The following is a 24,991-nucleotide window of genomic DNA, read 5'->3' on the forward strand; positions in this document are numbered from 1 at the left end:
TTATTAAGGTTACATAGATAATATTTAGTTTATTTCCTTGATATCTAAATACAGAAGCAGCTTTTGGAATCATAAAGTGATATGCCAGAATGAAACAAATGAAAATATATATCGACCAGTTTAGCTGGATATTGCAAACCAGTGGACCTTATATACATAAAAGGACTTTATTTTTGTAATATTTTGTTTCAAATGAGATGAACACGATATTTTTTAAAAAATTTAGTTTATTACTGTGTAAAAAAAATAAATCTACAAGAGTGACAGTGCAAACATTTGAGGACTTGCATGGCACAGATGTCATGAATGAATATAATCTACAATTGTACAAAAGGTTCGTGATTCCTTGAAGCAATGGCTGAGATATGCACTACAATCAACACAGTTAAAAATAGATTTGCATTTAACCAGGAAGATGAGCTACATATAATTGGCTCTGTAGTATAAGGTCTTTCAATTTCAGGTGGTAAAGCCATCATTCCATGAATCTGAAATATAAATGAAATAAATTATATACTTATTTAGACACATGGTTAGTTTGAATTTAGCTTAAAATGTACTGTTCAAGTACATTTATGCTACATTTTTCAGCTAGACATTATCCCTATAAATATCAACAATAAAATAATATAAAAACAGAAAAATACATGCCAATGTTTAATAAACAATTGTTTAATTTTTTTCAATAATTTTTAATTCTATCAAATCGGAAGGTGTAAGAACAGACGATTGCAAGGAAGGTCAAAATCTGCAATAAGGCAGATGTAGGAGGGCAAATGAAACCTTCCTCCTTTAAACTTGTTGAAGGTATTAAGTACATTTAGCCTGGAGAAGAGAAGCCTTTGGAGAGAGATGACACCTGTCTTCAACTATCTGAAGGGATGGTTTGCAGGAGACAAGCAGAGCAGAAACTGTCCAGAAGATTGGACAAGAAAGAGCAGGTTTAAATTGCAAGGAAATTCATTTCAGTGGGACATCAAGAAGAAAAAATATCCTAACAGTAATTGCCTCGGGCGATGATGCTCTTTCCTTCACTGGTGGTGCTTAAAGAGACAAAAGCATACAAGCTTGAAGATGCCACTATCCCCTCTTTCATTTCTATATAACAAAATGGGCAGAATTGCTCTGTCATCCATAGATATTTTTGCTTCTTTTAACAGACATTCATACTACAGATTATAAGCCACGATATTACCCATTACATTTTACCAGTATTTGCATATCTTGAATTTTATCTGTCTGTTTCATTATCTGCATTTGAACTCTGGTGCTGGAGAAGACTCCTGCAAGTCCCTTGGACTGCAAGGCGATCAAACCGGTCAGTCCTAGAGGAGATCAACCCTGATTGCTCTTCAGAAGGCCAGATCCTGAAGCTAAAACTCAAATACTTTGGCCACCTAATGAGAAGGAAGGACTCACTGGAGAAGAGCCTAATGCTGAGAAAGATTGAGGGCAAGAGAAGAAGGGGACAACAGAGAATGAGGTGGCTGGATGGAGTCACTGAAGCAGTAGGCATGAGCCTAAATGGACTCCAGAAGATGGTAGAGGACAGGAAGGCCTGGAGGAATGTTGTCCATAGGGTCGCGATGGGTCGGATATGACTTCGCAGCTAACAACAATTCATCATCTGCGGTAAACATTCTATCAAGATACTGTACATAATTCATCTATGTGCTTTATTGTTCCATTGTTTAAATATAACATAAAATCATTTACTCAGTTTTTCCTGTCAAACAGAATTATCTTTGATACATTAATTTTTAGGTCCACATACCTTGTTAAATCATATGATCTACTTAACATTTGCCTCACACAACTTGTTGCCTCAGTCAATGTTACAGTTTCAGCTACATTATCCTGTCTTTCAAATATGCACAATGGTTACTATGGTACAGGCTTTTTTGGAAATATTTTTGCTGCTAAATGAAATTGTTAAATCATTTTTTAACATGGCTGTTTTAGAATACACATGTTCTACAATCCATGCAACTGGTGTCACAATCGCAAAGAAAAACAGAGAAATCAACTTACAGTCCACTCTGCATTTTCTGTCTTGGTACACCTTACATTTAATGGTAATTTAAGAACATAGTCATTGTAGGAGTGACCTTGTTCTCTGGACCATTTAAACTTGTTCATGGCATCCACGAAAGACAGATTTTTGTATTGTTTTGGACTCTTGATAATGAAAGGCCAGGTTCTATACATAAAAAGAAAAATGCATTTCAAACTATAAGTGATTGTTTTATACTTATTGGATCTACTCAGCCTGTGATTGCAACCTTCGCCATCCTACATTTCTCTTCTAATATCTTCTCTGGTGATTTGGGGAATGGATGCTTTAGGACAGACATGTGAAATTCACAATGTCACATGACCTCGTGTGACGTATCGGAACTTTTCCTCCATTGCCGGCAATGGGGTGGGTGTGGTTTCGTTGTGATACATCTGGCCTGCAGGCCAGCAGTTTGACACCCCTGCTTTAGGAATAGATTTGCTGAATACATGGGAGAATCAAGATGGAAAAAGTATAAAAAGGTAAAGGGTAAAGGTTCCCCCGCACATGCGTGCTAGTCGTTTCCAACTCTAGGGGCCGGTGCTCATCTCCGTTTCAAAGCCGAAGAGCCAGCGCTTGCCCGAGGACGTCTCCATGGTCATGTGGCCGGCATGACTAGACGCCAAAGGTGCACGGAACACTGTTACCTTCCCACCATAATGGTCCCTATTTTTCTATTTGCATTTTTACGTGCTTTCGAACTGCTAGGTTGGCAGAAGCTGGGACGAGTAACAGGCGCTCACTCTGTTACATGGTACTCGGGATTCAACCCGCCAAACTGCCGACCTTCTAATCGACAAGCTCAGCGTCCTAACCCACTGAGCCACCGCGTCCCTTGGAAAAAGTATACAAAAGCTATAATGTGCATATTGGGCATAGCACCAGATGTGTTCAGATTATGAAGAGCATTCGTTTTCATTTATCTAAATAAATATTTTTTAAGTTGAAGCATAATTATTTCCTCCCCTTACCAAAGCAATCTATCAGTAGTAGGAGCTATGCAAATCCTTTGCCAAGAATAGTCTTATATATATCTGCTCAGAAGTCCCATGTTATAGTATACATTATGGGCTGTGGTGCAGCAGTGGTTAGAATGCAGTATTGCAGGCTAATTCTGCTGACTGCCAGGAGTTTGATCCTGACCAGCTCAAGGTTGACTCAGCCTTTCATCCTTCCGAGGTCGGTAAAATGAGGACCCAGATTATTGGGGGCAATATGCCGACTCTGTAAACTGCTTAGAGAGGGCTGTAAAGCACTGTGAACTGGTATATAAGTCTAAGTGCTATTGCTATTGCTACCATATTGCAGGAAGATAGAGAGAAGAAAGAAAAAAAAGAGCAAAAAAGCTATACAGGGAAAAAGAACCCCATAGCAAAAACAGGAATGAAAACTTCAGGTTTTAAGAATAATGCACAGCAAAACCAACATTTGGAAAAAAAATTAATCTAGAACTCCCCAAGTTAAGATATTGCTATTTTTTTAAAAAAAATAAGCACATTTATGTAGACCTCAAGTACCTGTTGGCAGGTTGCACGTTTTCTTTTTGTTAAGTACATGGAATATTTTTTTATTTTTCACATTACTGAACAGAATAGATATACAGACATGTCATAAAATAAAATTAAAGCATTAAGTTTTACATTAAAATAACCCGCAATTCATGAACTTTGGAGGAGTGCAAACTTTGAACTATTACTGTTTTTTTTATTTTATCTTAAAAGCAACATTTCCTTTTTCTTTTCTTTTTTGAACTCCCTAAACCATTTGCCTTTTCTTGGGTCAAATGTGCATTTTTGTTAATGGTATAAATGTTCGTTGGAGAGCAATTCACTTTTTACCCTGTCTGCTTGCAGAGATCAGAACGATTAATTGTAGGCTCTAAATCAGAACATGTGTTTTTTCCCTTAGCTGTCAGGAGTGATTATAAAAAGACAGAAAAAGTCTGCAAGTATTATTCTCTGAGGATGCAGCTCTCCGAAAGAGTTTCTAACTCTGTGCTGATCAGTCTGTAGTACGAGGCTCTTGGGAACAGTAATATAAAAACAGCTCTAAGAGTCAACAGTATATTTTATTCTGAGACATAAAAATATCAAAACTTTAAACAGTTAAAGAAGCACTGCTGAGCGTCTTACGGCTGCAGCTACTAGAAACTTTCATCACACAGTCCAGCCAACATTTATTATGTAGCTAAATCCTGATGGATATGCTTCCTCTGGCTTGATTCAGAATAGACATGAGCCATTCAACAAACATACCAGCCTATCATGCCTATTGTTTCCATTCTGAGCCTGTTCCAAAGTGAAGGTCTTTTTATATCCCATTCATCAGAATCAGAATGAAGTCTGTTCCTTCCCCTTCAGGAAACCATTTGATTAATGAGACACCCAGTTCCTACTCCTTGTCTTCCTTGTCCCTCGCTTAAGGCACAGATGCACAAAATGTGGTCCAGGGCCATGATCACGGGGACGCCTCCCCGTCCCCCACCACCAATTTGATTATGAAAAGCCACCGATTAGTTTTCTTAAAGACAGACCGTTGTCTTTTAATGAATGCAATACATTTGGAGTGATAATCCCTCCCTAGAAAGTAATATCAAGAATAATTTCCAGCATTTATTCAAATGACAGTGAACACAAGTTTTAGTTCTGTAGTATGCTTACTTACCTCACTGGTCTGTATATTTGTTTAACACCAATAAATTGCAATTGCTCCATTAAGTCGGGAATACTTTCACATCGAGTAAGATTTATTTTCGGATAATACACAAGATAGGATAGGCACATTTCATTTCTGGTGCTAAAACCACCCTGGAAACAGATAAACAAATTACCAATGTAGGCTTCAGAGGTTGCTTCTGAGCTCAGGCCTAAAACTGTCCAATGCTGCCTCCTGCTGTTATCTTCATTTAACTGTGAGTGCAGCTATTACCACTATGAACAAATGGCAAACATCTAAAATGACAGCCAAGAAAAGAACAGCATCAGTATTGCACAGTTACATAAAAATGATACACAACTGAGGATAATATGAAATTATATGTGGCTAAAAGAAGCTAATTTTAGTATAGTCGGTAACTTCCTGAGGCTGTCTGAAAATTTGGTGTCTGCCTGCATTAAAAACTATACAGTGCAATAATTTTACCACCATTTGAAATAAGTTTTTCTTAGCTTGCACAGTTGTAATTCGATTGGTAGCATTTTTTAATGTGAAGAGGAATTCTATATTCTAATGTTTGAGAGTTGGGACAACACCCTACAGAGAAACAAGCAGGTATTTCTATGCAGAAATATTTTTGTTTTGCTTTGTTAAAGTTTATATATGCATTTATTTCAAGGGAGATAAAGTCTTGATTTTAACATTCCTTTTAAACTGATACTATGTAATATGGCAGGGAATCTCAGCCTTAAAACCAATTTAGAACCCTTAATGTGGAAGCAAGCTCAAATTTTGAGCACGGTAATAATGATAACAATTTAAAAAAAAAACACGATGTGAGAGTAGCTTATTTAAAAGAATAGTAAATTCCAGTAAGATTGCAATCCAATCGGAGGCTAGTGCTGTGTTTCTAGTGCATTCTAGCTAGGTAATTCTGGTGGTTGAAGTCCATACATCTTAAAGTTGTCAAGATTGAGAAACACTGGTTTAGTGGCTCATTTATTTGATTTTGTTTCCTCAAAAATTGGTCTTTCCTCAAAATTTGGTCTTAATTAATTTGGCATTCTAGGCACCTTTCTCACTTATTTGAATGGATCACTCCTAAAGACTCCAGTAGTGGAGGGATCTGCCATGCTACTGTTGACCTACTAAGAAGAAGCTGGATGAATTGAAATAATTCTAAATTTACATATGAATCAGTCTCATTTCTTAATAACAATGCTTACATCTTAACAATATCTAACATTTACTTTAAACATGTTAATTTTACTCTATTTTCATTCCACATCAAGCCACCTCATAAAATTTCTTACCCAGGTCATATCTGATCGATTGAGGGTGCTGTACTGACATTCAGTGACTAAATTATCTCCCTGAAATGCAAAGTCAAGAAATACACTCTTACAAATTTGAGACATTGTAATTTAAACACACATACATGGTGACATTATTGAAGCATTTGCTACGAAGTAATAAAAGTTAAAAAATGCAGGCTGAAATGTTCCATTATTGATCCATATGCCCATTAACAATTGTGCTATGAAAATAAGTTTTAGAATTACATTGGAATTTTATTTCCCACTTCTTCTTTTGCTTAGAAGCAAATATATCAAAAGAAACTCACTTTTTCCCCAATATTAGACTTCCCAACACGGATATTTTGGATTCAATTCCAACAAACCCAAAGATTTCCTCCCCCCCCCAAAGAATCCAGCATTACAGCAAAAGCATTCCACTGCCTGAAAACAGGAAGAAATAATAGCACTTAGACTAGGAATAGAAGACAAATAGCTTTAAAATCTGATTCATATGGTCACTTGAACTGTTTTTGCCTGCTACACAAAGAAATAAGGTTTGGTAGATCAGATAATTTTTTTAAGCATATGCTTGTAATCGTGAGTAAAACATTGTTATATTGTGCAAAATAGCAAAAGCAGCACAATTTTCATTATTCCAGAGCAAAGAATAGCTCTGAGAGGGTTATAAAATTTAGGCTTAGGCAGACTTTACAGAGAGATCACAGTCAACAAATAAGTGGAGGCAGGACAAAGAGAAGATGCAGAAACAAGAAAAAATTAACTTGGATTTCATTTAAGTTAAAATACTGAATATGAATATCATCTCTGTAACAATTTATTTCTTCTACATTGAAAATTAACAATTTATAACTGTTTTAAGGATTGTGATTTGGGAGGATACATTTAGATTCTTGAACTACTTCGTACCAAATCATTATGTGAATCCACTTTCATTGTTTCATAGAATAATAACATCCTGGAGTTGGAAGCCTTGCTTCTGATATAAAGTATGAAGATGAAAAAGTGAAGGAAACTGTCATGTCATCACAATGCAAAACTGCCCTTATGTTTGCATCTCAACATTACAATCAAATATATAAGTTGTGGGGTTTGCATCATGACATCACACTGCAAGCTTCATCCCTTAGAAAGAGTATTTAGGGCCATCTAATTCAGTACAAGAATACAAATTAAAGCAGCCTTCATAGATTGCCTTCCATTATACTTTAAAGAATAATACAGGTAATCCTTGATTTACAACATTCTATTTAGTGAATGTATGAAGTTATAACAACATTGAAAAATGACTGTTTTTCATACTTAACCATTGCAGCCACTGGTTCATATTTAATGATGGTTGCAGGAGTCATGTAATCACCTTTCACGACTTTTTGACAAGTCAAGTCAATGGGGGAGCCAGTTTCACTTAACAACTGGGTTACTAACATAACAACTGCAGAGATTCACTTAATAACTGTGGTAGGAAAGGTTGCAAATTGGGGCAAAACTCACTTAACAAATGCCTCCCTTAGCAACATAAATTTTGGGCTGATTCGAGGACTATCTGTAATTTCAGAATTCAAGGACTATCTGTAATTTCAGAAATAATACTATCTTCAGTAAATACAAGTTTTTTTTTTAAAAAAAAGCATGCTGCTTCTGAATAATCTATTGGGATTAAAGACATTTTTGAAGCAATAATTAATGTTCTTAGCTCATATTAAAAGCATTGTTGCAGATGATAAATTTTCCACTCTGGAACTACACAGCCCTCTTTGTCAGGCCTGGACATCTTGAGAGGCCTACAGCTGACCAGGCAGGGTATTACTGACAAGGGATGACAGATTGATGTGAGGAGGAGATTTCTGTCTCTACTTCACATTTCACTTACCAAGCAAATAATAACTGTTAGCAGTAACAAAAACAGAAAATACTCCCAAGGAGAAACATATCCTTTAAAGAAAACCAGATAAAAATGTTGGACGGGGAAACAAAGTAAATTTTAAGAACTTTTAATTTCCTGCTAGATCATATTCATAAGAGCCTTGGTGGAGCAGTGGGCTAATGCCTCCTTAAGTAACACCAGGTGCCTGCAATTAGTGCAGGTTCGCATCCCACCAGGCTCAAGGTTGACTCAGCCTTCCATCCTTCTGAGGTAGGTAAAATGAGGACCCAGATTGTTGGGGGCAATAAGCTGACTTTGTAATAATGCCACTTGGGGCCCCCCGAAAGCCCTAATAAGCAGGCATATACATAGAATGAAGGCTATTGCTAAGCACATTGTGCTTTAGATTGTGAGCCGCCCTGAGTCTTTGGAGAAGGACGGGATATAAATGGAATTTAAAAAAAATAATATTCATAATAGATGAAAGAAGTGATTCATCTTTGTCCACTTGTCCTTTAGATCCCTCTTCAGTTCTTTTTCTCTTACAGGAGGTAAATTATGTATGTTGTAAATATGGGCATTTGAAACTTTGAACCCCAAAATAAACTAAAATAGTGACAATTTGGCCTGAAGAAACAGAACAATGGCAATAAGGCTAGGAAAAACAGGAAACAGACATCATACAGGCAAGATGGTCCTTTCTTCTTTCAAGTACTGAAACTCCTGGAAGTTAAAGTCAAATTCATCATCATAAGCCAGCAGTTGTAGTTCAATGCCCCTGCGGAAATGGCGCATCCTTAACGCCCTGCCAGCAAGATGTGCATGGAGAAGAACAGCAAAGACATGGATTCCGCTTGGCTTCTCAGCGTCAAGAGCCTGGAAAAGGTCAGTAAGAGAACACATTCAATATTAGGAGAATACATGGATTATGGCTGGTCTGCAGTTGAAGGGAAAAGCTGCTTCAGAGAGCAGAATGGTACAAAAGTAACTTGTCTGAAACTGCTTCGGCCAAGCATTTTTTTTTCTGGGATCGTGCTATAGTAAAGAAAGCAGCAGTGTGGTATTAGAAAAAGATGCAGCTGTTTATACACACACACACACACACACACACACACACACACACAAAGTGTTTGTTAAGTATTTAGAATACCTTGCTAGGCCCCAAACACGGGACAAATATTATTTCCTGTTTCAGCCTAACCCAAGGCCATCCACAGGCAGTAGTCACAGCATGACAGCTCATATTTGTGTAATTTTTTTTTGGATCGCTAAGAATTAAAGGGAGACTGATATGCATTTCAAACTTATTTGTTCTCATCAGTCAGCCATACCCTTCTGAGATTCGAACCTAAGGTGTAATCGGCCCAGGTTCGAATCTCAGAAGGGTATGGCTGATTGATGAGAACAAATAAGTTTGAAATGCATATCAGTCTCCCTTTAATTCTTTGTTAGCAATCCAAAAAAAAAAATTACACACACACACACACACACACACACAATAAAAACAATGCAAATATTAGCAAATAAGCAAAGAAAGTAAGAAAGAAGAGTGAATAAGAAAACTATAGAAAGCAGGCAGGGAGGTAGGCAGGCAGGCAGACAGGAAGGAAGGTGAAAAGATTATAAAGAAGCAACTTCTGACCTTTTTGGCAGTGGTTATAAATACATTTATACTTTACCCTCTCTCCAAGGTTACATATAATTTCCTTCTTTCTATAAGCTACTCTTTCTAATCCTCAAACATGTAAGTCACAAATTCAGCAAAACTTGTTTCAGAAAAAAAAATCCATAAGGTTTTCAGTCAGTAATAAAAGATGCAACTGGTTTAATAAGATGCTATGTGTGGACACCCTTGCATTTGTGAATATCTTTCTGGAACCAAAGGGTTGATACTAAAATTTAGCCTATATGTTTGCAAGGTCTTCACTTGGCTCTTCATATTTGCAGAGAGAATGTTAAAGTATTTATTGAATGAGTAGATTTCATTCAGTTCTGGCTACTAAATTTTACACAAGAACAAATATATGGCAATTCTAAATACGAAACAAATATTTTTTCAAGTAATACAAAATTCTACATCTTAACTAGAGAAGAAGTACATTTGAGCAATCTTAACCTGGCATTGAAGCACTTGCCTATCATGTAGCATCAGCCACAATCATTTAAAATCTCCTCGGCTTTTCTAAAACATCCTCAATCTGTGCGAATACTACAAGATAACAGATTTTAGGGTTAGAGGAAATAAACAAACCATGTCTTACATCCGCTTATTAGGTCTGTCTGATAAATCAATTCCATAGTTTATGGCTTTTCATTTTCTCCCACCTGTTCTTCATTTAAAACACATGTGGGTAAGATGGTATTGGACTCCTATCATATTTAACCATATGAGAAATGAGTCCCTTTGGTTTTCATTTTTCAAAAGGATATTGTCCACTCATTGTTTTCCAATGGGCTATTTTTCTTAGATAGAAACTCCCCCACCAACACAAAATGAACTAGTAATAGTTTTAAATGGAAGAACACAGCCACACGTCCATACACACATTTGTTCCTGAGTTCCTAATATCAGTTATGCACCTTTAGAGACATTCAGCAAAGTATCTTCTCCTTTTCTAAGGAAAAATGGCTTGCAAAAAAAGGAAAGCTTAGCTACGTACATAGTAAAATGCCTTGATGGAAACAATGAAAATATCATAACAATGCTTACTGTCTTTTACAAATATAAAACATATTGGTCATTTGCATAAAGCTTAAAAAAGATTTCAGAAGCTTATAATGGTTCAGTGACAATAAAATAAAGGAAATAAATTTTTATTTATCAGCATTTTTGAATAAACAGATCTAATTTCTCCTAAAGGAATGAATTGCCTCTGATTCGTAGCTTAACGATGCATGCACACATGCAAATACTAAGGGAAATCCTGAGCAAAAAAAATATGTACAGGGAAAAGTATATGAAAGAACAAATTTTGACATTTTTTTTTAAATTGCAGACTAATGCAGAAATTGGATCTAATATATTTATGACAACTTATTCATCCTTACTGACAAACCAAAGGAACTAAAAGGCATACTTAAACATAATTTGCCTTTTCTTATTTGCTATTTTTCAAACCAGATTGACATTTTCAATCCCTTCTGAACAAATGCCAGTTGTTGGTCCAGGACTGCTGAAATAATACATACCGTTCTTTCAGACAAAAAAATTTTAGACTGCCTATTTTCAATAAAAGGCACAGAATCACAACCAGTTGCAACTGGTCAGGAAACATACTTCTTCTAGACACTCCAGAGTACAGTGGCCCTCTGACATGAATTCAGGCATGCCTGGTGGGATGTTGTGGAACAGACTGACCCAAAGCCCTGCTTCAATAACTCCAGCATCGTATCTCCTTAAATCTGCAGTATAAAACAGCCTCAGTCCAGAGTTATCAATCATACCTAGAAACAAAAGAGCAATTGCCCATTATAACTCAGCATAAAATAGCCTATTGGCTGAAGTTGCTTTTGGAACCTGGTTGTCAATTGGGCCATAGCCATAAAACCGAGGAGAAGAAGAAACTATCAGGTTATAGAATTCTTCAAAACAGCAAATGAAGCAAACTCTCCAAGAATCCAGGGAAGTAAAAATGAATGTCTAGACTTTTTGACCAGCACAAACCTTTATGCTCAGTTTTATTACCTCTGTTGGGGCTTTTCCAGATGGGTAGTTTTCTAATGCAGTCTATAACCCAGTTGTTACACAGTTCTTGTGAGAAGTCTTTCAGTACAGAAATGTATCTCTGCATGCATAGCTCATTTGTAGCAGGCTCCCCAAAAAAGAAATTCATGACAGACTAATTTATGTTTTGTCCACTCAGTTTTGACTTTGACTTATTATATCTTCTTTGGAGGGCCTCCCTGACATGCCAATCAAGGCATGCTAAGAGAGGGTGAGTTGTGAACTGCCTTGGCTGCCATGAAAGAAATCTGGGTACAGATAGTTCATCAAAGTGGAGAAGGTGTCACTCTTAACAAAACATCTACTGAAAATCCCACCGTTGTTCAAGGGTAAACAGTGCAGCCACTTCTACCTTTAAATCATAATGCATCTATTTCCATGGCATAGGCAATGTAGCATTCAGTCCTATCCATTTCCCCCCTCAAAATGGTCATATTTCCTAAGACCCATACACATATAATATAGACATAAGCATCTGTTACAAACTATGATAGTGAATGTATGTTGTATGACTGGCTTGTTATATTTACATCCTAGCACTGAACGGAAAAAACATAAGTCATGGATTTGCATCATGACATCCCAAGACATATTCATAGCATAGCTTTCAAAGAACCCAAAGAGAAATGAAATGATTACTTTTATAGTTTTATGGGTGAGAGCCAGTTTGGTAAAATGAACACTGTGTGGATTTTCCATGTTGCCATCCGTAACCAAGAAAGACTCAAAGGCACAAAAATAAACAATCAAAACAGACTTATAATTATCAGGATAACTAGCTAGCTAGCTTAGAAAATAAATATTCCTGACTTCTTTTGAAATAGTCTCAGCGCAAAAATAGTGATTTTATTCATAAACATCTCACTTAAAATCCTGATGTCTAGATTTATGAATTGTTGGCATTAAGGAAGTACAGTTGTATCAGATGTAGATACCCGGCAAGATATATGATCTGTAAGAAACATAAACATTCAACACATTTTGATAGGTGAAAAAACATACCTTCCATATATGAAGGATTATCATAATGGACTTCCATTAGAACATATTGAGGGTCTAATGCTGTTCCAATGGATAAGCCAACATGAGGAGGATAGATAAAACCCTGAGATTGAAAACATTTCAATATAAGAAAACCGATTCAACAGTTTAAATATTTAAATCTCATTTTAACTATATATTTATAACTTTACCGATATAATTTTATAAAGAAATCAAATCCCTAGAATTAGCTCAAATCAAAGCAAGCATATGTTAACAGCAAGCACATAAGTGCTTTTGGGGTTTTTGCCTTGTGTGCATATTTACCAGTTTGGTGGGTTTATTTATATTATACTATTATATGTTTGCATTTCTGTATTAATTAACCAGTGGAACAACCTGCCTCCAGAGGTGGTGAATGCTCCAACACTGGAGGTTTTTAAGAAGAGACTGGACAGCCATTTGCCTGAAATGGTATAGGGTTTCCTGCCTGAGCAGGGGGTTGGACTAGATGACCTCCAAGGTCCCTTTAAACTTTATATTATATTATTATTATTATTATTATTATTATTATTATTATTATTATTATTATTATTATTATTACACTTTTTTCAACAGAAAACAATTGGTAATCATGTATTACTATGCTTTTAAAAATAAATCATTAATGAATTTTGTACAGTAATAAAAACAGAAAAGAAAAAGAATAAACAGAAAAGTAAATAAGAAAGACAATGAAAGAGCATTACTATTCTACTTAAAGATGCATACTTGTTGCTAGCAAAGATGAAAATTAAGAAACAGTTTCCTGTATCAAGGAAAAATACTAAAAGAGCAAATACAGGGCCAAGGAAAACTAAGAATCTGCCAAGTATATTAATTTTTTTAAACATTATTCAGTTTGGTCCACCCACTACAGGTAGCTCTCGACTTAAGAGCACAACTGAGCACAACATTCCTGTTGCTAAGCGAGTCGGTTGCCAAGTGAGTTTTTCCCATTTTACAACCTTTCTTGACACAGTTGTTAAATGAATCACTGCCGTTGTTAAATTAGTAACACAGTTGTTAAGTAAATCTGGCTTTCCCCATTGACTTTGCTTGCTAGAAGATCATAAAAAGGTGATCATGTGACCCCAGGACACTGCAACCGTCATAAGTACATGCCAGTTGCCAACTGTCCAAATTTTGATCACATGACCATGGGGATGGTGCATTAGTCGTAAGTGCAAAAAAGAATCATACTGTAAGTCACCTTTTCCCATTTTACAACCTTTCTTGACACAGTTGTTAAATTAATCACCAGCGTAACTTCAAACGGTTACTAAATGAATGGCTGTAAGTTGAGGACTACCTGTTTATTACCATATCCAGCCTAATTGATCATCATATTGATGCAGCAAAGCAAGAGGTACAAGTATACATTTTAAAATAATAAAGTCAATTACATTATATATAATAACCTTACATTATGATTTTGATTTTGTTTATTTTCAAAACATCAAGTTTGCTCCCCCAATTAAAATATAATAGTTCTGTAATCACTCAGTTAATTTTTAAAAAAAAAAAACTTAAAAAGCATTTATTATAAAGAATGAATTTAGCATTGTGCCAAATTTGGCTAATTTTAGAAGCTAAACAGGGAGCCTTTACTTAGCACTTGGATGTGAAAACCACTTAAGAAGTTCAGAGTTTTTGGCTAAACTATGAACTCAGAGTCTTAGAATGGCAAAATCCTGCTAAAAATTCCACCCCCCCTGCAATTATGCAGCCCCCCAAATTCTCGCACGAATTGAAGGAAACTTTACATTATTTGATGATAAAGACATTTAAATAGGAATTTATCTTACCTCTCCTCCAATAGCCCAAGCAAAAATGACTGTTTGACAGGTGAGAAAGGAATCAGGCATGTTTGGGTGATAGCACTCATGGCCATAGTCCAGAACACTATCATTCAGACTGCTACTACACTGATAGAGAAGAATGTGGTGCACTATACCCTCATGACCCTTCTGAATGAGGGGTTCGACCTGTCAATGTAATAAGAGAATATTAGAAGCATTTGAAGCATATCAGTTCCCAGTTAAAACATTAAGACATTCATTAATTGTTTTCAATAATAATTTCTCAAAATGCTTAAAGCAGGGGTCTTCAAATTCGGCCCTTTGATGACTTGTGGACTTCAGGCACACTGGCTGAGGAATTCTGGGAGTTGAAGTCCACAAGTCATCAAAGGGCCATGTTTGAAGACCCCTGGCTTAAATGGTGATATGAAGAAGCCAAAATACAAATTGCACAAACATCCTTGTTGTTCAGTGACTAAGCCCTGTCCAACTCTTGGCAACCTTACAGACCGTAGCATGCCAGGCCTCCCTGTACTACATTGTCTCCCAGAGTTTGCCCAAATGTTCATTGAGTCAATGAAATAGCTAAGTATCTCGTCCTCTGCTGTCCTCTTCTCCTTGGGCCTTCAATCTTTCCCAACATCAGTGACTTTTCTAATCAGTCCTTTCTTATTAGGTGGCCAAAGTATTTGAGCTTCAGCTTCAGTATCTGTCCTTCCAAAAACAGTCAGGATTGATTTCCTTTAAGATTGACTGATTTGATCTCCTTGCAATCCAAGGGACTCTATTTATATATTAGACAATCAGACCTGATCTAGTACTTTCTATGTATTTTCAATTACAACTTTCAGATTTCTGATGCTTGGAGGGGAAGGGCCAGAGTTGGTAATCCAAACATTGGATACAACTATAACTATAAGACAGGGTTGCATGCTGAAAGTGGGACTGCAATACAGGTAAGATATGATGATGTCAAATTATGCAGTTTTTAGAACTGCTAGCAAGACTTCTCTAATATCACTCAGTCCTGGAGCCTGTGAAAGGATTTAGAGTAAGGCCTTCCAGCTCTTTCAATTTGATCTGTCTGAATTATTAAGGTTTCAAATTTGCTTGCTATGTAGGCAAAATTGCACTGCAATCAGTGTTTAATGCCAAGTATGTAATTTCTAATTGTATCCCAGCGTGATATTGTTTTCTAATCCTTCATGCTTTCCCGTATAAAATAAAATGTGTATGATCCAGAAAAAGAAAAAGAAAGAAAAGGGCAAACTTAGATGAAAGCTGCAGTCAAGCTGCCATAAAATGCATGGTGCTTTTGTTACTGAATGCTATGGTGGAGGAAATATAAACAAATCCACCCACGCATGATGTGAAATGGAATTTTTAAAGGGTGAGAATCCAAAAGAACTCAGAACATCTAAACAGAATAAAAAAGGAATCAGTGTAAAGGTTATGGGAATGTTCTACTGATCTCTGCTTGAAATAAATGGGACACTTGTCCAAACTTGTGCAACAGCCACCTGCCTCTTTAGGACACTAGCAGTTGTTATGCTTTTTGCCACAATTTTTTAAAAAAAACAACTATCTTCAAAGTTGGTTATTCACATGCTTTCATTTCCAGTTCCTTAAACATTAAGATTCCAGTAATTATTTTGCTGCTCATATTTTATGAAAAGAAAAGTCTCCTCCCTTCGCACCAAATGCAAAGGTTTTTATGAGTAACTCTCTTTCTCTGAGACCATTTGGTGGGTTTTATAAGTTAGCAATATTGATAGCTAGAATAATCATTCTAGATAATAAATATATGAATTGAAGAACTACTTTGAATACTTGGGAAAAGTAGTAATAACAAAATTTCCTATCTTATGTTGCACACAAATATACACAAGTAATATACATGTATTTTTTTAAATTACCTGCAAAAACTGAGAAAGAAAGAGAGAAAAATAGGATTTTTCTATACTATATAGTAGCATACACTACTATGCATTTTTTTTTTACATACTATAAAAAAAGGTGCCGGAACTCACACATGTCATACAACCCACCTTGCCTACCCTACAATGTTCCATTCAAAAAAGGTGTCGGAACTCAGTTCTGGGCGTTCTGTGACCAAAAAAGCCCTGCTACTATGAAATCTTGTAGGTGACTTTAATAATCATTCTTATATTTTATAAGACAGCATTATTCACATCCAACCTTATCCAGTTTTTTTAAAAAAAATATTAAAGAAACATTGTCTAGGAAAACTCTATCTCGTTAAGGAAAATTGTCTTTTATAGCAAAACTCTAAATAACATAGGAACGTCTATCTGTCCTGTCTTCATAGGTTTAAAAGAAATTCAGTAGCAGCATAGAATAAATTGGAGAACAACAGAAAGACACGTAGCTCTCACAAATTTTGGTTAGCTGTGTGTCTACTGTTATGATCAAACAATGCCAAGTAAAGCAACTTTTGCCTTTCACCTACGTTCATAGTTGGGTTACAATTGAATATCCAGATGCACTTTTCATTTAGGCACTTGATTACATTCATCTTACATGCATTTCCGATTTGTATCACATGTAGAATAAGCAATATGAAAAAAGAGACTTAAGGTCATCAACGTAGGACTTTCTCCCGGTTATATTTCTGAATTGCTCCTCTGTTTTCAATCAGATATGTGTCCAAATTAGGTATCAGTGACAAATATTATGCATTCAGAAAACAATGATGAAAGTATTCATAATCCCCTAGGAAAGTTTGGTCTAGTGCATGGGTTACCAACTGATGGTGCTTGCACCCCCTGGGGGGTGCCAGATGATATTCCAGGGGATGCAAAAACTTGGGTTTTCAAAATTACAGCATATATATGCATAATTCGTTGCCGTTATTTAGAATTTTTGTAAGGGGTGTGAGAATATCTCAGAACCATTCTAGGGGTGCAGGGCATAGAAAAGGTTGGGAGCCACTGGTCTAAGCCACCAGGCTGGAAACCAGGAGACTGTGAGTTCTAGTCCCACCTTAGTCAGGAAAGGGTGGGTAGCCTTGGGCTAGTCATTTTCTCTCTCAGTCCAATCCATCTTACAGGATTGTTGCTGGGGGAAAACATGTGGAGCAGAACTCCACTGAGAAGCATCAGATGTATCACTCAGACGTATCAGATTCACAAAAGGAGTGGCCAATTGAGTGACATCAGCCCAATCTCAGTATTTCATTTCATTCTAAATAGAGGTGCCCACATGACCGGAAGTGATTTTATGACCTTTTGGGCAGGTATCTTTAAGTGAACGCGGCAATCTCGACAGAAGGAAAATGGCGTGGCTGTTTACAACAGGCGGGGGGATGCCATACTGGCCCTGGCCATAATAAATGCAAACGGTCATTAAGTGTCCAGTTGTAAGTTGAGGACTACTGTAGAACATTCACCTGTAGTTTCTACATCATAGTCTCTACCCACAAGGTGGTGACATAATTTATATGTGTGTAGTTCATGCATATTCATGGTTGAATTAATGGTAAAATCAAAGCCCACATTCAAACCCCAGTCACAGCTATACTAGGCCTGCTTTTAGATTTACAAATAAATTGCTAGATTTTCCAGCCCCACACAGTCTAGCCCCCTCCCCATTTTCTCAGATAAATATTTGAAATAAAGCATTGACAACTGTCTTGCCAGATCTTACAGTTCCAGTCACTGAAAGTTAAACTGCTACTTCTTTTTATAACGCTACCCCTCATACGGAAGACCATTGACATGTGTATTTCAGATGTATTTTTTGCAAATATCTTCTTAATTTAGGCAGCTTGGAACTTCCTCTCCTTTCTGAGTTGTGTTTCAGTTGAACTAAAACTCAAACCCTGTATTATTTCTCATTGAAATGTTTTTTGAGCCTGTATTTGCATGTTTTCAGAAGTAATTAAGACCTTTGATTAATTAACTTGGTTTTCAAAGGGAAACCACTTACATTCCTGATATTTATAGTACTTTACCACATATGAGCTAGAATAGTTGACAGGAAAATCAATTTTAAGAAGGCAAGTCTAAAAGCTTTCACTAGTGTGCTAACATAGATTTCCAGACAACTTAGCATATAACGAACAACCTTGACAATGACTTGTAACAGCCATGAGTTAAAAGATGTTAAATGATGTTATACCACAGTAAAGTTTAAATCTAGCAATGAATGTACATGTGAAGAAAAAGCAGGAGGAAGTGAGTGCAGCAAGGGCAATTACCGGTAATGGATATTTGAAAAGAAGTTTATCAAGACAAATTAATTAAAATTTAGGAAGCAGTGAGAATGGAAAGCATAAAAGGAGGACCTACGTTCTCTAGGATCTGTATATTTCTTTCTTAAGTCTGAAAATGTATAGCCCAGAAATTCTGGAAAATGGTTCAACCGTTGGGCTGGAATGAATGCTTCTCACTGTTTTCTCCTAGGGTTTCAAGTGTGTGCACATTTACAATTCTTATACCACCAGGCAATATTTAGTGTCTCTCCAACAACTCCAATTAGCTAAAGAATGTGTTCCAGTAAAACTGCACAATAACATGTTTGTGACATAGGAACTTTAAGCTGAGTCAGCTCAAGATTGCTAAAAGCCATATGTATATGTATATGTATATGTATATGAATATGTATATGTATATGTATATGTATATGTATATGTATATGTATATGTATATGTATATGTATATGTATATGTATATGTATATGCATATGCATATGTATATGTATAAGGTCAGAGCTGGAAGAGCCAAGAGTAGTAATAGGCCATTCACAGAGTCATTAATGCAAAGATGTGCCATTTTCTAAGAAGATATCCTATAAGACATTTGCTGACAAACAGAATCTGGATCCTTAAATCATTGTTCCTTAACCTGATATCCTTGAAAATTAGACTGCAGCTTCCATAGTTCCCAGTTAGCTGGTTGGAAACTCTGGGAATCCATTTTTCTAGAAAACAGCAGGTTGGTGAAGGCTGTCTCAGGTTTACACCTCTTGACATGAAAGATGTTACAGGGTCTCTGCCTATGAAGTAAAAAAAAAGTTCTACAACTTCTGCACAATTATAATGATCCATTGCATTAAAAAATCATCTTTCTAATCACTTTTGCAAATTGCCATCTATTAGCCATCTTAAAGCTATTAGAGACCTCAGAACAACAAGTTTGAAAAGTCATTGGTCGAGTTTTATATTTAACTCTGAACAAGAGAAAGATTAATTAGAAGTTTAAGAACTCAAAGTATTTGAAATAAGCAACAAAAAGCTAAATAAAGATTTAGAAAGAAAATTCTGAGCAGAAGGAAAGCAAAATACAAACAAAAACAAATAAAAGCTGTTTTTGATGACATAAACATTGGAAACACTAAAGGAGATCGTTGAAGAATGGAGCCAGAATTAGAAGGAATAATTTCAACATTCTCAGCAATGATGTCTGCTTCTATGGACTGACTATATCCAAAAGATGTTAATGAAAGAATGTCAGATGTGGAACAAATTTTATCTGACAAAGAAAAATGACAGGCCAAAAGAAACTGGCTGAAATTTTAACAATTAAAAAGGAAATACAAATTATAAACCAAGAGAATGATCTGGAAAATGTTTCCTTATTGCATTTACAAAAAAGGCTTGTTAAAACCTTGAACGAATCTATTCAATAGGATGAACAAGAATTGAAGAGAAATCAAATCCTATGACAATATTTGATTGAATTAAACATTAAGTCTGTTAAAAGTAAAAGGAAGGAATATAAAGTTAGTTTATTTGACCAAGATTAAAATAAGGCTTCTCTCTCTGTCTCTGTCTCTCTGTCTCTGTATCTCTCTGTCTCTCTTTCTCTCTCTCTCTCTCTCTGTCTCTCTGTGTGTGTGTGTGTGTGTGTGTGTGTGTCTGTCTGTCTCTCTGTCTGTCTCTCTCTTCCAAAGTTGTGGCCACCCTTTATGGACTTTTTGTTGACCCAGGATTGAAAAGTTATGATTTATGCATCTGCTTATAGATAAGGAAGGGGATTTGAGGTGAAAAGATAATAAATTTTTGTATGCTTGTGATGAAAGTTGCAAGTCACTTCTTTATATATTTCTTTTCATTTTCATTATTATATTCTTTTTACCTTTTCTTCTTTTTTGCACTTTTTATTCTTCATTACTACTCCTTTAAGTTTAGTTTGTAATAATTTTTACTCTTGTAACCAAATTTCTGAATGCAATGTGTATTTTTTAAAAAAAACATTCTTAATTTAGCATTTGAAAACTAAGGGGGAGCAGATCTACAGCCTAATGAAACCCCATTTTTAGATATCATTGTTTTATTCCCTCTTCATATTTCTTTTTGGTAGCTAGTGCAAAGTCATAGTTCTACTTAATAGGATACATACGGATTCACAGCCAAAACCTCACTCAAAGCCTGTTCACTGCTAACAATTGTATGAATGTTTGTACTCATATTGCTGTTTTCATTATCACTCCTATTTTGCAATGAATCACCCTTCAACCACTGATTCATTTTTATGAACCAACTCATTTGCAGCGGACACAGAGGATGATACAGTGAGTGAAAGCTGGGAAGTTGATTGCAAATAAACCTACAGTAGAGAGGCCACGGTGACTACCCATTGATTATCTGCAAATCACCAGTGATCAGTCTTTGAGAATGTCTATTTTAGTAAGAATAATGCAAAGGACACCTATATGAAAATCATATTTATGTAGAGTGCTTGTTTCCTTAATCAGCTACTATAGTAGTATTTGAATAAGTTTTGATAATCTTGAAAAAAAGCATTTTAGCATTGGTTTACCTACTGTGAAATACAATTATATATCCAATAATGAGGGATTATGATGTTTCTTGCAAACCTGACAACTGAATAGCACCATATCTGTTTTATTCTTTATTACTGCTGATTGATAATCTGCATCTTGAAATATAGAAGAAATATATACATGTAATACATCTGCACAATGGAAAGCAAAACTACTAAAACAGCAAGTCACAAATATCATGCAAGCGTTGAAATTCTTATTAAGCTTCATGGAATATTAAATATTGATCAGTTATATTGGTTATAAATGCAAATTTGGGAGTTTCCTGATGTCGGAAGGGTATACAAGGGAAATCTCATGTAATCAGTGCTTCTGTCTCAGTATTTATGTCACTGGAAGAGTTACCCCAGCTGCAAAAGAATCATCCATAAAAACAATGGTTCCCACAAAGCTAGGGTAACATGCAAAGGGCCCCCTATTCCAGCTGCATTTACATCAGAGGAAATTCATCCATATCAAGTATACAATGCATATTACATGATTGACTGCCCACTAATCTCCTCACAAGGAGAATTCTAAATAGCCATTGTTTGCGTTATGATTCACTCCAAAGCATTAAAAATAGGGACAATTGTGGGGTTTTTTTCTCCTGTTTTGCTCCTCTTCTGTAATTCGATACTATATATAGGGTTGGCATCACTGTAAATTTAGAAGAAATTGTTAGATATGCATGCTCACAAGTGGCAGTACAGAGAAGGGAAGTAAGACAAAGGGGATACAAAAGCAGAAACTAAAAGAAGAATAAGATAAAGCATGCAGAACACAGGCCAGGTTTCCTTCTAATGCTTTGCCACCGGTGGCCCAAGATTGCCGTTTACTATTTTGTATTTTCTTTTTCATACCGAAGAGTGTGTTGTACCTCTGAGTGATGTGTGCATTTCTCCTACTGCTGTATAAATCTGTTCATGTGTGTATGTACACATGGAAAATCAAGAGGTCTGTATACGACTGGGAAGAAGGAGGGCTGGGAGAAAGGAGTGGGGATAGTTTAGAATTGAGCAGTTGTCAACATTCTGATCTGCTTCTCTAAGTGGTTTTCCTATATCAGGTTTCTAAACCTTCTGCCATCGTAACAATCCTTAGTGAAATCTTCATACAGTATACATAAATCTCTCTCCATAATCTAAACCCTAAAAAATGAACACAAATTAACAATGAAGACAATACAGTGAAAACTTGGGGAGAGGTGGATTTATTACTAACGATTCTTCACATCTCTCCTGGACTCTGTCTGTGCCTCCCCAAGGGCGAAAAACTCCACAAGAAGGGAAGGCCTGCCTATATGAGTGCATGAGAATGTTTGGGATTTTCTTTCCCCTTGCAACTTCTGCTCATTTTCTAATTAAATCATTCATTTGCCAGGTTTGTCCACCATACCAAATTTGGTCGTCGTTTTCAGTGAGTTGTCTTGTTGGTGGACAGACAGGACCTAAGACTCTTTATAAAATGTCTTTTCAATTCTTTTTATTGGGTTAGAAAGAATAAAATGGAGAAACCATGGATATGAATGGGAAGGATGGAACAATGGTGGTGCACAAGAAAGGCTGGGGAACAGTATTTGCTATTAAAGGTAAAGGTAAAGGTTCCCCCACACATGCGTGCTAGATGTTTCCAACTCTAGGGGCCGGTGCTCATCTCCGTTTCAAAGCCGAAGAGCCAGCGCTTGTCCGAGGACGTCTCCGTGGTCATGTGGCCGGCATGACTAGACGCCAAAGGCACACGGAACGCTGTTACCTTCCCACCGTAGTGGTCCCTATTTTTCTACTTGCATTTTTACGTGCTTTCGAACTGCTAGGTTGGCAGAAGCTGGGACGAGTAACAGGCGCTCACTCTGTTACGCGGCACTCAGCATTTGACCTGCCAAACTGCCGACCTTCTGATCGACAAGCTCAGTGTCCTAACCCACTGAGCCACTGTGTCCCTGACTATTAGGTACATGTAAAAAGCCCAAGTACTTTGAATGTCTATCTGAACTAACTTAATCTCAAAAAGTTTGGCAAAATTAGACACTGTCAGTTATTGGATGGGGAACAGAATCCAAAGGAGAAGACTAGATTGGAAATTTAAGAATAGTTTCCAAAAATCTGAAATAAACCAAGCTTTTTATTCATGTCAAGCAAAATATAATAATGTCTCCATGAAGACATTTTTTTGTGATCAGATTTTTCAGTCATGGCATCTGATTGCAATTTTGGGCTATGAAATTAAGTTCTTGATAAACACCTTTTGACTGAATCATATTTTATATTTTTCTTTTCTTTTTTATCAGAGAAAGGAAAATAATTTTTTACTTCACCTGAATCATTCAGTCTGGAATCAGGTGCTAACTGAAAAGGCTAATATTTCCTTGAAATGTGAAATGTGGATTCCTCATATACTGTATCTCACATTGGAATGAAATTGCAATTTTGCTTTTAGAATCCATTAACTTTTTTAAAAAAAATATTGATTCAACAAGGTGATGTAGACTGACAAATTAAACATAATGAAATGGTTATTATTTAAAACTTGTTTAGACAGAAAACCAACAAAATCTGTAATTAGAATTAAAATTAAAGATTTCAGATTATACAGTTCCAATTTATTTTAAAGATTCTATGAGTTTTTAGATAGTGTACATGTGAACATGTATTTAAATATGTATATTATTATGCAGATGTGTGTATCCAGACACACACACATAAGGAAAGGAGAGCTTCTTGATCTTTAATCATGGCCATCTCTTCTTAACTTTTAATTATGGTTATCTCTTTATTCCTGAAGCTTGATTAGGGAACTAAAACTTTTTATGCTTGAGGGAGCAAGGAAAATAAAAATCTTTCAACACATATGCCTTATGTACCAAAGACACAATACCATTATTTTTTCCAGAGTTAGCACATCTCGAACTGGAATTAAAGCTTTTAAAATTGTTTATACAGGTATTCAGTTGATTCCTATGTATCTGTTCTATCTTAATGAATTCCCTTTGTCTGTATCTATAAGCATCATGCAATTATACCTTCCACATGTTTATTTAAATAAAGAGAGATCCAAAAAAGGGATTGGGGAGGCAATCATCATATTGCAATTATGAATTACTTTAGACAAGAATCTCCAATCATCAAATGAAATGAAATCAAAGGCAGCATTTTAGAAAGCTTTGAGTTGAATGTGTAATATATGGCATGGGCTTGTACTTTCCTGTCTTTTAGAACACCCAGGGCTTTAATACCATGTGTCAGCAAAAATAATATGAAAGGAATTTTGCCTCTGGCATCAATTATGTAAACAAAGCAATAAAATGCAAAACCTACTTAGCCACAAATCAAATTTCCCTGCATATAGAAGAATTGGCTACTATATGAAGACTACATATAGCTCAGATCTCAAAATTTGTAAAACTTCATAATCTACAAAGAATTTCTTATTTACCTTAGCAACATCTTATCTTGGAGCTGTTCATTCAAAATGAAAGCATATGATTCAAATAATTCTGAAAGAAATGTTATATCTGCTTGAATCTCATGTTTCACTCTCAGCCCAGCCTCACTTAACAGAATTGTTGTGGTGGGGGAAAATAGGAAGAAAAAGAGTTATTATATATGTTTGCCACTTTGAATTGTATATATGAGGAAAAACCAGCAAAATTAAAATAAAATAAAGTAAATGAAATAAATGGTTGTTAGAATTTTGGAAAATCTTTTATTGAAAGGCTTTCTTTTTTAGTTTGTTTGGGGATATCTCTTTTCTAATTTTTAAAGT

At 35.9% G+C, this 24,991-nt stretch overlaps 1 protein-coding gene across 1 annotated transcript in view; it reads right to left on the reverse strand.

Annotated features, from left to right (window-relative positions):
* Positions 1-208: 208 nt before the first annotated feature.
* Positions 209-24,991, reverse strand: part of MOXD1 (monooxygenase DBH like 1) — a 41,425-nt gene continuing 16,642 nt past the window's right edge. Inside the window, exons 5-12 of the mRNA XM_083379943.1 lie at positions 14,447-14,626; positions 12,621-12,723; positions 11,172-11,338; positions 8,579-8,770; positions 6,025-6,084; positions 4,721-4,863; positions 2,032-2,200; positions 209-488 (exon numbers count right to left, since the gene is read on the reverse strand). Of these exons, the coding sequence (XP_083236069.1) occupies positions 318-488; positions 2,032-2,200; positions 4,721-4,863; positions 6,025-6,084; positions 8,579-8,770; positions 11,172-11,338; positions 12,621-12,723; positions 14,447-14,626 (1,185 nt within the window). The 3' untranslated portion in view covers positions 209-317. The remainder of the gene's footprint in view (positions 489-2,031; positions 2,201-4,720; positions 4,864-6,024; positions 6,085-8,578; positions 8,771-11,171; positions 11,339-12,620; positions 12,724-14,446; positions 14,627-24,991) is intronic.

This window comes from Vipera ursinii (genome assembly GCF_947247035.1).
Source record: "Vipera ursinii genome assembly, chromosome: 1".
Taxonomy (NCBI): Eukaryota; Metazoa; Chordata; class Lepidosauria; order Squamata; family Viperidae; genus Vipera; species Vipera ursinii.